This window comes from Gopherus evgoodei, chromosome 7 (genome assembly GCF_007399415.2).
Source record: "Gopherus evgoodei ecotype Sinaloan lineage chromosome 7, rGopEvg1_v1.p, whole genome shotgun sequence".
NCBI classification, from domain to species: Eukaryota; Metazoa; Chordata; order Testudines; family Testudinidae; genus Gopherus; species Gopherus evgoodei.
Window position 1 is genome coordinate 15,576,526 of NC_044328.1, and position 15,773 is coordinate 15,592,298.

At 40.2% G+C, this 15,773-nt stretch overlaps 1 protein-coding gene across 4 annotated transcripts in view; it reads left to right on the plus strand.

The window, feature by feature from the left end:
- Positions 1 to 15,773, plus strand: part of SLC18A2 (solute carrier family 18 member A2) — a 70,207-nt gene that overhangs the window by 35,884 nt on the left and 18,550 nt on the right. For all 4 annotated transcript variants that reach the window (XM_030568328.1, XM_030568331.1, XM_030568329.1 and 1 more), the window contains 6 exons: positions 820 to 903; positions 3,554 to 3,646; positions 4,844 to 4,933; positions 5,043 to 5,086; positions 5,172 to 5,232; positions 9,691 to 9,786. In XM_030568328.1, the coding sequence (XP_030424188.1) occupies positions 820 to 903; positions 3,554 to 3,646; positions 4,844 to 4,933; positions 5,043 to 5,086; positions 5,172 to 5,232; positions 9,691 to 9,786 (468 nt within the window). The remainder of the gene's footprint in view (positions 1 to 819; positions 904 to 3,553; positions 3,647 to 4,843; positions 4,934 to 5,042; positions 5,087 to 5,171; positions 5,233 to 9,690; positions 9,787 to 15,773) is intronic.

Below are 15,773 nucleotides of genomic sequence, written 5' to 3' on the forward strand. Positions count from 1 at the left end.
GGGGAGGAGCTGGGGGCTGGCTAGCCTCCCTGTACGGGAGCTCAAGGGCCGGGCAGGACGGTCCCACGGGCCGAATGTCGCCCGTGGGCCGTAGTTTGCCTGCCTCTGCCCTACACTAATGTCAGTGTGGAGTCTTTCCAGAGTAGAGTGTAGGATCCGGAGCAATACCCAAGAGGCTAGCTAGAGCCTAAGTACAGCCTTATGCAAGGGGCAGCGCACAGATGTAGTCCTCCAGGGGCAGCCCTGGGAGGCACTGTGCCTCACAGACACGGTTTCTCTAGTGCTCCCCTTTTAGGAGGAGCTGTAAGTTGTGAGAGTCTTTACAAGGGTGCCACACAGTCCTCTGCATGCCCAGCCAACTATGTGAGGCAGAACATAGTGGGGAGCAGAGTAGAACCATTGCTAAGTCTCCCTTTGCCCACTTACTTGTGGGAAGGAGCATCTGGGGTGCAGCTCCTGCTCTCCCCAATGCTTGGAGCTGCAAATTGGATCATGGTAATGCAGCAGTGCAGGTAGATGGGGTGAAGGCGGGGGCAGTTGCATTAGACCAGTGCATATTCTAACCCTTACTCATTAGTAAAGATAGCTTGTATACATTTTTTTTTCTTTGTTACCAGGAGGCTTAGATGTGGAGAAACAATTCAACACTGACAAATCTAAATGTAATAAGAGAAAATAATGTGGTTAGCATTGAAAGTGACAACAGTGACAGAAAACACTTGGCTGAATGGTGTTTTCATGATTGTTAAAATATCTTTAACTTTTTAACCTCGTTAGATTTAACCTGATTTTAAAAATCTACCTTGGCCTTTTCTGCAGTGTTTGCCTTCTCGGGAAGCTATACATTGCTTTTCATAGCAAGATCTCTTCAAGGAGTGGGTTCCTCCTGTTCTTCTGTGGCTGGTAAGAATGAAAGTGTAAATGATAGATTAAATTAACTGTATTTTAGCTTGTCATTCTAGTGACAGTCATTTCCTTAATTGTGTATTTTGTCTGGCAGTTTCAATAATTAATGTTGAATTCAATTACATTCATTTTACTTTGTATGCAAGAGGTTGGCTGAAAGTATCTCAGAGAAATGTCACTTCTAAATTCTTTGGTATTTGGGTCACATTATTGTAGAAGACTAAAGATCCATGCTTTTTCGGGTACTTGTGTACAAGTGTCTTTCGATTTTTTAATTCTTTTAATCAATGTAAAAGATCAGCAAGAATAGATGTCTGCACTGAAGGCTGGTAACTTGCCACTTCCCATTATAAGACCCTATTTTCAGTTGCTTTAAACTTTGCCAAACTTTAACTGTTTGGGCTGAGATTTCTATGTTGGGAGTCTGCCTCAGCCAGAATTGTTTAAAAATTTTTTAGGAAAATTTTGCATCAAAATAGTTCACAGAATGAGTGTCTGAATAAGAATGAGGCTAGGGAAAATCACATTTTTTTGACCATTTAAAAAAAAAATCATGTCGTCAACTTTTTTTTTTGGTTACAAAAAGCCTATATGCTTTGGAACAGGGACTTGAAATTTAGCAATGAGTGGCCTTTGTGTCGGGGACGTGCCTTTTGGCATCTTCATGAAAACCTACCCAAATTTAGCCAATTTAGGTCTTTGCAAAATTGCAGCGTGCACATGCTTAGCAAAGACTTGTTAAGAGGTTGGCAGCTATATTCCATGAAGACTCCATCTGCACTGGGCATGCTCCAGCCCAGGGCTGATCAGGACTTTCCTGAAGCTCTGGGCTGCTTGGGTGTTCAGGTCCAAAGTGTGGGCATCTGAATCAGTGGCAGGGAAAACCATCTTTTCTATACTTTCAGTGATGCCAGGAACATCAATGAGATGAGGAGACCATGGGGAGGGGCACTAGAACTGGGATGAGAAGCCTGAGAAGGGACTGTCTATGTGAGGAGAATGGGACTGTGATGAAGAGCAAGGGATAGAAAAGAGACAGGACTGGGAGAGGGATAGGTTGGAGGGGACAGTACAGAAAGAGTCTGGTTCAGGAGGAATGAGAAGAATAGTCAGTGCCAACTACAGTATACTCCCCCTCCACAGCCTGGAACAGAATCAACAATTCCCAGTCTCACTATTCCTCTGCTGTCAGCAAATATCTGTGAAATCCAGTGGCAAAGTGTCCCATCTGCCTTTAGTGTTGGTCCACATAGAAGATGACAACCTGCTACTGCTATCAGTTAGCTCAAGTGGCAGAAATCTGTACCATGGCTCTAAAGATTCCAGCCTTGCTGGTGACCACTTTGCTTGTCAGTATGCCGCCACATGCCTCATGAGGGAATTTGTTTTTTTTCAGTTTGCTTTTATAAATGAAATTAGAGGAAAAGAACAGTAAGATTGCAAAGTCACACTCAAAAATTAGGAAATGACAGAATTAAGATTGCCTGCATGTAAACGCTTTATGATACAGTCTTTGTTACATGACTACATACTATTTTTTCCACAGAAACTTTACCACATTCAGTGCACAGGATTGACCTGCTCTGATCCCAATCTCACTTGTTGCAGAATTTGCAAAATGTAGTGAATGAGACAGGGGATTTCAGGCAGACAAACAATAGACTCATGGTTGAAGTAGTTGAATACTGCCCTAGAGAACTGAATTCTATCCCAGCTTTTGCCACGCAGTTCCTGTGTGATGCTAGTCAAGTCACTGAAACCAGACTTTTCACAAATGGTCACCAATTGTGTGTTCCTCATTTTCTGAGCACCTAACTTGAGATTCTGGGGTCTGATCTACAGTACTGCTGAACACTGGCAGCTGCAACAGAATTCAGTGTGAGCTATGCATTGAACATATAAAATGCTGTACAGTACTAAGTACTCTGAAAAAGTCAGGTCCTAGGCACCTCAATTTGGGCACCCAAAATTAGCAGATACTATTGACCACAGAACAGAGATCAATATCCACTCGTTTTACAGAGGTGTTCTGAACCTAAATGCATTAACGTTTGTGAACCACTTACTGTATAATGATGAGCACCCTTGAAAAGTCCATGAAGAAATTAGTAATTCTGTCTTCAACCAGGATTTGAATTGTGTACAGTAAATAAGGCCTAGGACCACACATTGAACAAGGAGTAAACAACATATTGACTAGCTGCTCATTCAGTGAGCACTCTCCATTTGGTGCACTACATGGAAAAACGTAGTATGTGATCATGTAATTAGTGACTGTATCATAATGAATACATAGAAGGGGTCCAAAGTAAGGTTGCACAGGCAGCCTTCGTTCTGGCATTTTCCATGAGTGCTTGATTTTGCAACCTAATAATGTTCTTTTAATATAGCTTTTGTTTATGTAATGGCATATATAATGAGGCATAACCTTATAAGCCATCTATGCTTGCAGGACTTTCTTTGACTTCAGTGGGAGTTACATGTGGAGGCATGCATATATATATATATGTGTGTGTGTGTGTATATATATAATATACACACACAGAGTAAATGTCTAATATCACATCTTTCTAATATTCAGTAAACTGGTGTGATGAAAATAAATTATATTATAGAGCTGCCTAATTTATTTATTTTTTTATTTTAGGGATGGGTATGCTGGCCAGTGTTTATACAAATGATGAAGAGAGAGGCAATGCAATGGGAATTGCATTAGGAGGACTGGCTATGGGAGTATTAGGTCAGTGAGATGAAATATTAATGGAAATAAAAAAACCCCAAAACCAACCAATCCCCTGCCCCAAATCCAAAAAACCCACAATGCATATCTGTATTGTATGGATGCTATAGGAGATTCCACTTGGTATCTCCCGTCTATGAAATAGGATTTTGTCATCCTATCTCCAGATTATATTAACAGTGCACACTAAAAATAGTTTTAAAAAGTTAAAATAAATTTAATATGCAGATACATTTTGCTAAAGGAAGACAAATCTTCTGACTTTCAAAGTCGGTCACTAATCATCTTCTCTGATTCAGAATGCCTCTCCTTAACTGTGTGCTGGAGAACAGTGATTAACATCCAGAGGTATTATTGTTCATTCTCAGTTACATAAATGGCTTTTAAGCGGTGCAGCTGCAGTTTGTTTGGAAAAGCCTTTGAAGTTAGAAATACAAATACTATGGGCTATGTTCTCATCCACATAAATCTATTTTTAAATCCAAGAGTTGAACGTATTTAGATTAGATTAGATAATTTCCCAGAGATTGTTGTCTGCAGTCTACAAACATTGCCTAAACAAGAAATGTCAAGCATGGGCCACATCCCACTTGCTTTACTCACACAATCAGGTCCACTGATTTCCCTAGTACTATCTGTGTGAATAAGGCAAGCAGGATTTTGTCCCTATGAAAGTAAGAATGTTAGAAACCTGACAAAGGGTCTGAAAGGTGCTCATGAGGATGAGTATTGTAGAAATGCAGTTTGACTGCAGCATGAACAGGCTCTAAGATCAGTATTTCCACTATACTCATCCTCATGAGCACCTTTCAGACCCTTTGTCGGGTTTCTAACATTCTTACTTTCATAGGGACAAAATCCTGCTTGCCTTATTTACACAGATAGTACTAGGGAAATCAGTGGACCTGATTGTGTGAGTAAAGCAAGTGGGATGTGGCCCATGCTTGACATTTCTTGTTTAGGCAATGTTTGTAGACTGCAGACAACAATCCCTGGGAAATTATCTAATCTAATTTAAATATGTTCCTCATACTGAGTTACAGTGCTTTTGTTATTTTAATTAATGACCATTAAGATGGATCGGAATTTTCGCATTGAATTTCAGTGTTAAGAGAACTGGTCCCCCAATGTGCTGAAATCTTAAAGGAATCTTAAAAGAAAAGGACCGTTAATGTTTTCCTCGTTTTTCTTTCCTAGTGGGTCCACCTTTTGGGAGTGTGATGTATGAGTTTGTGGGAAAGACAGCACCTTTCCTTGTGTTGGCAGCATTAGCTCTGTTAGATGGAGGTCAGTAAATACTAACATTCATAATTCTGTTTGTTTCATTCATTGATTTTTACTATGTAGTATAGCCACCATCTTAAACAACAGCTACAGCATTGATTTCTTTTTGCAGCTGTTCAGTTAGTTATTCTACAACCATCCAGAGCACAACCAGAAGTAAGTACCACCATAAAAAAAACATTTATATAATGGGTGATGTTTTGCCCTTCCTAACCCTGAGGTTTTGTTATTTGTCTGACAGACTCAAAAAGGGACACCATTATTGACCCTCTTGAGAGATCCATATATCATTATTGCCGCAGGTACAGTTTAATTCTTATACAATTTAATTCTGACTCTGCTTTTTTGCTGTACCTTGAATCCCAGACTGCCTTACTCTGGCCCTGGTTACGAATAACTTTCTACTAATGCATCACAACTCTTTGCAATATTAATTTAAAACAAGATTCCAGGAACAAAATAATTCATGGACATTCAGATGGGCTCAAGATGCAAGTCTTGGATTCACATCAGACTTTGAACTTCCCAAAGAGCAGAGATTATGATTCACATCCGTCTCTGCATAGTACTATGTAAAGTATGCATTGTTCACCTGAGAAACTTGCAGGAAAAAATACTTGTATCAGTTAGGCTTATGTCAATACACACTTCTGGTCAGCTAAAAACATACGTAACTCTTTTTCAAAGCCTATTATTTACTAGGATAAATGCTTTGCAATAGGGAAAACTCTAATGGAATTGTAACAGACTGGTAGATTGGAAACACTCCAACCTGTTAACAGATGTTGGTTTTGCTGGGAAGGGATTAAGTGAGTTCTGCTGACTCACTGAGGGTATGTCTACATTGCAACCAGGGATATGAATGGCAGCTTGTGTAGATGTACTTGCGTTAGCTGTACTCTAGCTAGCTCACCAAAAAATAGAAGTGAGGATGCCACATGCAGGCTTCTGTACTAGCTCCATAAGCAAGTACATACCCAGAAGGTGTCAGGGTACGTCTACATGAGATGCTATTCACAATCTCATACACAATGTAGGTGAACCTTGAGTCAAGAGACAATTGTGCTACCTTGATATATGGGAAGTGTGGCTGTCTGAGGAGAAAGAAGATCCAGCATATGGCTGAGCAGTTGTGAGGGAAGATTTATCAGACCATCCAAGCCTGGGGAGAAGGATTAAGCTGAACTTTGTTTTCATTAGCAAAGGTGTGAGTTTGGATTGTACCTAGAGAATGAACTATGTTTATAGGATTTTGGGAAAGGCACCTGCTCGCATGTAGCTCAGGGTCTAACGGTAAGTGTCATTTGCTATTACTGGCATTATTCATTTGATTAATCTTTCTCACAGGAAGCGCAATCGTGGCTGATGTAGCTATGTAGGCCATACCTTAGGCTCAAATAAGTTTGAATTTTCCATTCTCTCTCTCAGGGTGCTATCCTAAGGGATTGGGTGGGGATGCCACTGTTCATTGTGAGCCTACTGGGAACTGTCAGGCTTGCAATGTACAGGAAGCTTATGGAGTATGACAGACTTGTAATCCATAATTAGCTACCAGGGCAAACCTTTCACTACAGCTCCACTGGGAAGCCTTGCTAAACACAGGTAAAAGTCATGAGCATTTTAGGAGTTATAAAGATTGACACTTTAAAATGTCTTCTGCATTCTCATTTTGGCGGTATTAGTTTCATAGTTATAAGTTCAGACTCCAGGGCTTCTGCGTGTAGGTCAAATTCTTGCTTCATGATTGTGTTCTTGATAGTCAAAGGTATATGTATTTCTCTAACTAGTTTGGCTTATCTGTAGCAAGAAGCTCTATGAAAAGATCTCTTGATATTTCTAAGAGGTGCTTCTTGTGACCTGGCTTACATTCAACAGAGCATTGGGGTTTAAAGAAAGACATAGAATTGTGTGTCATCCAAATACTGGTGAGATTGCATGTCAAAGTGCCTCAATATTTCCTCCAGTAGCTTTCACACATTGACAGTATATAGCACATTCAGGAATGACAAATTGGAGTCATATCATGAGAAAGCCCTGAAGAAGGAAGAGAGGGCTGTGTGTGTGTGTGTGTGTGTGTGTGTGTGTGTGTGTGTGTGTGTGTGTGTGTGTGAGAGAGAGAGAGAGAGAGGAGGGGGCGGCAAAGCCCACGCCCCACCACCTGGGGCCCAAGCCCAAGGGCTTCAGTCCTGGGTGGCATGGCTCAGGTTACAGGCTCCTTGACTGGGGCTGAAGCACTTGGGCTTCAGCTTTGAGCTCCCTGCCCAGGGCAGTAGGATCAGGCTCTGGATTTGACCCCCCCCTACCCAGGGTGGCAGGAGTTGGATGAGCTGAGGGTTTGGACCCCCCTCCTGGCTCTGTGTAGTAATTTTTGTTGTTGGAAGAGAGTCATGGTGCAATGAAGTTTGAGAACCCCTCTCCTAGAGACATTTTCTGTCATGTATTGTTAGGGAAAGGGATTCAACTCCTTTATACACATTTGTGTTTTCGAACTCTATTTTTGGGTAAGTTTATTAAGACCTGAATAAGAATTTTGTTACTTGATCTTTTCTTTGATTCTAAGACAGAATAGAATTCATTCCTCCACCTGTATTTTGTGTGAGATGAAGTGATTTTCCAGCATCAAGGTGTTCTTTCAGGCTCAATTGACTTGTGGTTTTGGACAAGTCATCTTTGTGTATTTAACTGGAACTGCTCATAGACATTTGAAGGTTCCAAGAGCACAAAATATAGCGGAAAGTTTACTTTAGCCATTGTTGCTTGCCCCAGGAATGTATGGGTAGTGAGTCTACAAGTTTGTCTTAGGGGTCTTAGATGTGCAGTCTAATACATCTTGGCATTTTTGAACAAAGAATGACAGTGGTGCTCATTTTGTGCTGAACTGTATGATGAGAGGTTTCTTCCAGGAGAAATAATTTCTCTATGACCTCAGACAAATTAGACTTGAGTTTTTAAAGATAAAAATTGACTGATAAACTACTGTAGGGACACCTGAATGTCTCTGAATACCAGTCCAAGACTGTAAGTATTAGAAAGAAAGACTTGAGGATTACATATCTATGGGTACTGGTTACAACAATGGCTTTAAAACTTTATGGAAGCTCACTTTGTGGTGCATTAGCAGATAAACATATATCTTTCACTATCCTGCACTTACCCCTCACCCCCCAGCTTGAGGAGCTTTAACAAATGGGGTAGGCTCCTCTAGTCAGGGAATCAGAAAAAAATACCTTGTGACTTCAACCATGTAACAAAATACAGTAGGAAAAATTTGGTGAAGATGCAGATAAGTGTGATTGGGAAATCTGGAAAGAAACTGAGTCATTCTGGCCCCTTGAATTCAACAGGTAAATTTATAGCATATTAAATTTCATAAAACATTCCACTTGGCTCTAGCTGAGGCATATTGTAGCACAGTGTAGGGATGTTTGAAATACCACTACCTGCACTAGATCTCCTTTGAGCATAGACGATTTACATCCAAGGCTGTAAATCCAGCCCTTATACAAAATAGTAGAGGGTTCCACAGTAATGGTCAATGAACAGTGCTATGGCAGCACTTTATAATATTACTGTAGAATACTTTTGATAAGGGTGCATCTTTCGCCAGCACTAAACTGAATGCAGCCAGTTCATTCACAGCTACACTTCAAAATATTTGAGACCACAGAGAATGCCACTTTTATCAGAGGCCAAGTTCTGGTCTTCTCTTACTATGGATCAAGCGTGTCACTAGTCTTTCATAGAATCATAGACCTTGAAGGAACCTTGAGAGATCACCTAGACTAGTCCCCTGCACTCATGGCAGGACTAAGTATTTTCTACATGTACACCCATGTTGGCTTTGCAGAGAGGCCTGACCCATCCTTGAAATGTTTGGGTTGGAGAGGAAATATCCTTGCATCTGGTTGGGATACATTGAGCCTCTCAAGGTGTGGATAATCCATAATAATGAGCACCCTGCTTCCTATAGAAGCCATCAATGGATCTTGGACCTTTTCCTTCACTGTGCTGCATCTACAAAGTTAACTGCAGCCCCTGTTGAGCTGCTGTAGTGGGAGAGTGGGACCAAGATGGACTTAAGTTTTACAAAGTAATAATAAATAAAAACATCTCTCTTTTCTGGAAGTAAGTAGGATGCTGATGAAGAAAAGGGGAGATTAACTTTCTATCCTCCCCAATATCCTGGCGGGAGTAGCAGGCATCCCTCAGGATCACAGCTCCTTTTTGCTTTAAGGGATACACAGCTCCTTTAAGATTCTCTGTGGCTGACAGAATTATGGGGACCTCCCACTGAGCCAGAAAGGACACAGTGCCGCCTCTTAATCATCCTCAGATACCTCGAGAATGGAGTCAGGGGCCATGCCTTGTACACAAAAGGGCTAGGATTTAGCCCCAAGAGAACAGATGTAAAGAACAAAAGATTATAGTTATAACTTATCATTTGTACAACAGTCAGACCTAGTGCACTTTCTAAATGTCACCAAGCTCACTGAAATCTTTGTCTCCCTCAACCCCATTATGGAAATAGCTTAACCTTTATTGTACAATTCCTTGGAGAACTGAAATAAATAAGAAGTCGGAAACTTAAGTGATCTCCCCCCTCACCATTTAAAGTTAATCAATATTTGGTGTACGAGAAACAGGGCTACAAAGAACACATTGTTTCTATAAACACTGCCCTTCTCTGTTCAGCTTTTGGTGTTAACATTCAAGTGATATAATCCCTGCATTTCCTTCCCCCAAACCCTCCTCTCTTTAAGGATCAATCTGCTTTGCAAACATGGCTATTGCTATGCTGGAACCAGCATTGCCTATCTGGATGATGGAGACCATGTGTTCAAGAAAATGGCAACTTGGTAAAGTATAGTGCAATATATTTTACTTGAGTCTTGAATATTGTAGCACAAGGGTCAGCAACCTCTCAAAAGTGGTGTGCCAAGTCTTCATTTATTCACTCTAATTTAAGGTTTCGTGTGCTAGTAATACATTTTAATGTTTTTAGAAGATCTCTTTCTATAAGTCTATAATATATAACTACATTATTGTTGTATGTAAAGTAAATAATGTTTTTAAAATGTTTAAGAAACTTCATTTAAAATTAAATTAAAATGCAGAGCCACCCGGACCGGTGGCCAGGACCTGGGCAGTGTGAGTGCCACTGAAAATCTGCTCGTGTGCCGCCTTCGGCATGCGTGCCATAGGTTGCCTACCCCTGTTGTAGCATGAGGCTGTTCCAATTGTGATTTTGTTAGCAGTGGTCTCCTTGGGTGCTTTGATGATAGATGGCAAGATGATCATTTTTTTCATCTTTTCGTCAACGTCATACTCAGTTGTGTGATAATGTACACATATTTAGAGGTCGTGAGATATACACACAGCAGAATTCAGTTTTTATTCTTTTATAATTTCAATGGATAATAGATTTTTTTATTGAAGCAGTTTTTATTTTTATTCATTTAAAATGTGGAAAATTATGGAGGGTCAGAATTATTTAATGAGAGCAGACATTGAGAATCAAAAAGTTAGAGTCATAACTGTTAAAACACAATCTGCCAACATATGTTGAAGTTTCAGTCTTAAATCAAACAGCATTTTTCTTACTTTGCCTATCAGTAAATTTCAATCATCAACAGAAATATTTTTTCATCAGTTTGTGTGTATATGGTGAAATCAATGTTTATTGACACTTACCAATAAAAACTTAATCCTTCCAAGTCTATATATCGGCGTGATGGAACAGCATGCCAGCTATCATGATTTTAGTATGAGTGTTGCAATATTTGATGTTTGACTTGACACCCCAGCTCCTGGAGACCAGTGAGTATACAAAAATCTCAATTTCATTTAAAAAATAAAGTTTCTGGCTCTTGTGGTTACAGAGAAAAGTATGAAAATGTGACCTAAGTGCACCATAAATGCTCAAAACCCAGAAGACAAATAAAAAGAACCCAAGATTATTTTTTATTAAAGTCTCATGATTTAAACCACTTGATTCATAGTTTTGTATGGTTGGGACTGGCAGTACTACATATGTATCTGTGCTGTATGTAGTACACACACGTATGTACACATCCCAGAACTGTCGGTTTACAGCAGTAATGCTGAGGGAGCTCTAGGCCCTTGTTAAAATTTTGCAACCAAATTGAAGGGAGGTTTGGGAGGACCTCCTTGAGTCTGAAGGATTTCATCCTCTTCTATTACTATTAAATCATCTCTGTCAAAGGGCTTCTCCATGGAGCTCCTAATACTTCTTAAGATCAAGGGCAAAATCCTGGCCCTACTGAGTCAATGGTAATTGTGTAATTGAGATCAGTGGGACCAGGATTTCACCCCAAGTTCTTTGCCTTTGGAATGAACAAGACTGCACCAAAAAGCAAAGTATTCAATAGTGAGGACTCTGCCAAGATACCAATCACAGCACTCCTTCGTACTCCTCAATGTTTGGGGCACATTATGAGCATTTATGGCAATATCTTGTTCTACTTTTAATATCTTTGCATTTTCTTTATCCCAGCCCATCCCCTTGTGTTATTTATCATGTTTATTATACTAGTGCTTACATAGAAACTGAGAGTGGGGTGGGCCCCATTATAATTAGTACTGTACAGATATAGATTAAGAGAGAGTCTTGCCTCAAAGTCTAATAGACATGACAGACAAATGGATAGAGCATACAAGCGGAGCGAACAATATGATGGCAGCAAACGTTTCTTTTGAGTTATTTTATTTAAATAATTTGAGTGGAGTTATTTTAGGAGGGGATTAGCTATATGGATTGATTTACCTATTCATTAATCTGGGCTAGTTTGCTTTCTGGAACGCATGCTGTGTCTGATGGAGTTGTTTGCATGTCTGAGAAGGGTGAAATGGTGAACCAAATTCTCTTTTCACATCATTGAAAATCAGGAGTTGTTTCATGATCTATTCAGGGAGAGGGAAGAGAATGTGTGCAGGGGATATTGTAGAATGATGTGCGAGCATGTGCATGTAGCTGGAGGTGGAAACTGGCTAGTACAATTAGATTATTTTGTGATGCTCCAGAGTGGGGTAAAGCAGTCAGAGTTTGCAGCTTAATCTGGCCTATAAAGTTAACATTTTAAGAGGCTGAAAGTTCATATCTTCACATTATTTGAGTTATCACATGGTAACATTCTTCGTGTTTCTTCTTTAGTGTTAATATGTGATATTTTAATTAAAAAGGTAATTTTCTAGTCAAACTTTGTTAAACTGTAGTTAACATTGAGCACATTGCAGTAGCTGAAGGATAACATTAAAGGGATGTTATAATTCTCCCAAATACTATTATCTACAAACAATATTATTCACTCATAATTGTATTATTATAGGTCATCGCCACAGATGACATGCAAACTTTAGTTCTAAAAAAAGCACCCTCAGGAAGCCAGAATGGAATTAGGCATCAATAATTAAAAGATTGCCAAACCATCAACCATGATAAAGAGTGCTATATTGTAATGTGAGAGCATTAATGCATAAGACGAGATTTTTAAAGCCTTCCTTACAGAAGGAAACATAATCCATCTAGTGGAAAGCTGCTTGTTTATCTGCCTTCCTCAACCAGAACATATTATTGATGTCAAAGAAATGAGGCTTGAGAACTTCCTGTTTGAATAAAGATTGTTTGGAGGAGACTATCCATTTTAATTAATACTAGTTTTATCCCCTAATGATAAAAGCAGTTGATTTCATCATGCTTTGTCTGATTTGATGGCATTAGCAGTTGAAAGTGTTTAAAATATATCTTGACCCGGAAGCTTTGAAAATGATGACTTTTATATGATTTAGAGTCTAGTTGTTTAAAGTATGATCTTGCAGTTCCTTCAGAAATCCTGATTTGGATCAGCTGGTTTTATAGTCCATAAAACTTAGAAAAGGAAAAACTGGAGATTCAGTATGTCACAGCTTACCCATTGCCTTACATAGCTAACTGCAAGTCTTAGCTAAGTTCAGTAACATTTTTGTAATTTTCCAGTTCTCCTATAGTAAGTAGAATGATGTATACATTCAGCTCACAACAGGACTAGGGTAATGGTGTCCATTTATTATACGCAAAAATGGCATGTTTTTCATTAAAAGCAGCAAAGAATCCAGTGGCACCAATATATACCTGCCCCTGGAAATTTCCACTACATGCATCTGACGAAGTGGGTATTCACCCACGAAAGCTCATGCTCCAAAACGTCTGTTAGTCTATAAGGTGCCACAGGACTCTTTGCTGCTTTTACAGTTCCAGACTAACACGGCTACCCCTCTGATACTTGATGTTTTTCATTGTAAGCTGTGTATGTGTGTGTAGGGGGAGGTCATAAGATGCTGCTGCTAAAATGTCTCCCTAAATTTTGTTTATGAACACCAAAGGGAACGATATAGGCAAGAAAAATATATGCTGGCTCAAGAGGAGAGGCTGTGGTGTACTTTAAGGGAATTGTTTGAACACATACCATGCTGATTTATTTGACTGTGAAATGATTGACTAGAATGCTAGGCATGGTCTGCATTGAATTGTCATACACTTGCTGGTTTGGTTTCAAAAGAGGTAAACAGAACAATATATTCACAGCAACAGTTCTGCATTCCTCTACTATGTGGAAGTTAGAAGTAAGGTCAGGAAATAAAAGAGGATTCACCCAGGGGGAGGAGCAACAACAAAAAATGCAGTGAGTGTATCTGGGGAAAGCTAATCAAAATAGCAGATATTCAGATGAAAGAAAGAAACCTGAGGAGCAATAATATCAAGAGAAACCTAGATGTGATAGCAAAGAGCAGTGAAATATGAGTTTGCTATATGAAGGTCATATGTAAAGGCCAGTATGATTTTTGGATACTTACAGTGACATTAAATAATAGGCCAGTATGTGACCATGGTGAGATTGCATTTGGAACAAGACCATCAGTTTTTAGTTCATTATTAGGAACGTACAAAGAAATGGGAGAGAGCTTAGAGAATAATCAGGAGTAATAGAATTGCTTCATTTCTTCTATCCTTTCCTAAGTGATCTTTGACAGTTACTAGGACCCTCACCTCACCTATCTACAGATATCTGAAGAATGTAAAAATACCAGAACAAAGGACAGAAAGGAATTACTAAGCCTTGTACAAGGAGGCATAACTAGGAGTAATGAGACAGAATTAACAGAAACTTCAGGCTGAATATTAGAAAAAGCTTCTTCATAGTGAAGTTTATTATGCTGTGGTATTACCTTTCAAGGGGTATGTTGGAAGCTCCCTTGCTTGGGATAGCTGTGAATGTGTAAGATACTAATAAGTTGTTATTGCCTGTTGTACATGGAAGGTTGTCCCTGAACAGATCCATAAGTAGAACAGATTCTCCTTCTTAAGGTCCTTTCTTAAGGACCCTTTCTGCTGTGACATCTGCAAGGAGTCAGGCAATTAATGTTAGGTATGTTGTGACAATCGATGAGAGTTCAGTGTTAGGGTGGTTGGCATTAAATGATTCTAGTTTATATTTTAAAAATGAATGATTCGGAACAAAGAAGTTGGTGCCGAGTTTGCCTAAGTAACAGCATTAATGTAATAGCCTTGTCCTCTCTATTCCCTTTTCTTGTTTAAAATGTAACTAGTATGTCGTAAATTAAGCTCCAGTTCTGGAATTGGCTCCACACGGGTGGAGAATCCTGCGCCTAAGAGAAGCGTAGGGAATGTTCAGACCCCCTTACATTGTAAATTGTTTAGGGTGAAGGGCTGTGTCTTTCTATGCCAGAAGTTCCCAGACTATGAGGCACACTATTCTAGGGGGAAGTGCAGGAATGTTTTGGGGGGCGGGAGGGCGTTGTGGCCTCAGGCCAGCCCAAGGGGGCAGTGAGGGCGTGGCACCCAGATCTGACCCACCCACAGCTCTGCGTCAGCTCCGCCCCCAGCTGTGACCCCGTCTCCCAGCCCTGCACCCGGTCCCACCCCGAGTCCCCAGCTGCAGATCCACATCTGGCCAGGGGGCCTGGCTGCCGGCCCACCACCATGGCCCAGCTGCGGCTCCATCCCTGCCCTCAGTCTCAGCCCTGGTCCCAGCTCTGCTCCCAGCCCCGCTCCTATCCCCAGCCCCACACCATCAGCTGCGGCCCCAGCCTTGACCCCCTTACTCCTGTCTGCATCCTCCAGCCGTGGCCACACTCCCGGCCTGGCTCCGGGAGGCTGGGATAGCATGGCCAGGAGTAAGGGGGGGCATGTTAATACAGTGCCTAGTACAATGGGCCCTGATCGTGCTACTATCACTATAGGGATTAATATAGCGAATAACACTCATGTCCTGGCAGGTGGATAAATAAATGTTACATTTTAGTCAGATATTTTCACAAACGTACTCAGGGAAAGAAATCCCACACTATTTCACCACACAAAAACCTGAGAGAAATAATAGATAGTCAATATAATCCAATTATTAGTCCCCCATATAATCTCAGTGTACTCTTCCTCAAATCCAGGTTCTGTAATCTCACAATGTCTAAAAGAGATAGGCATCTGAATGAAGATGATCTGGGTTATCACTCAGCCTGGATAAGATGCAAGTAATACTATTCTAGATACTTCCTTATGCCAACAAGTGTTTCTGAGCCAATGGGTCACAAAATACAAATTGAGGGGTTTGCGAGGCATGAAAATTTTGTTATATCTAAAGCAAAGAAAAATCTCACTCTGCCACTTCCTGCACACTCTTGCCCAGCACGTATTCTCTATCCATCTCAAAACACACACACAAATTATATATAGGTTACTGTTATAATTGATATATTAATTATAAAGTAAGTAAAAATAGAAGGGGGGGTCACAAAGGTATTTGACTTTGAATAAGGACCAAGCAACATG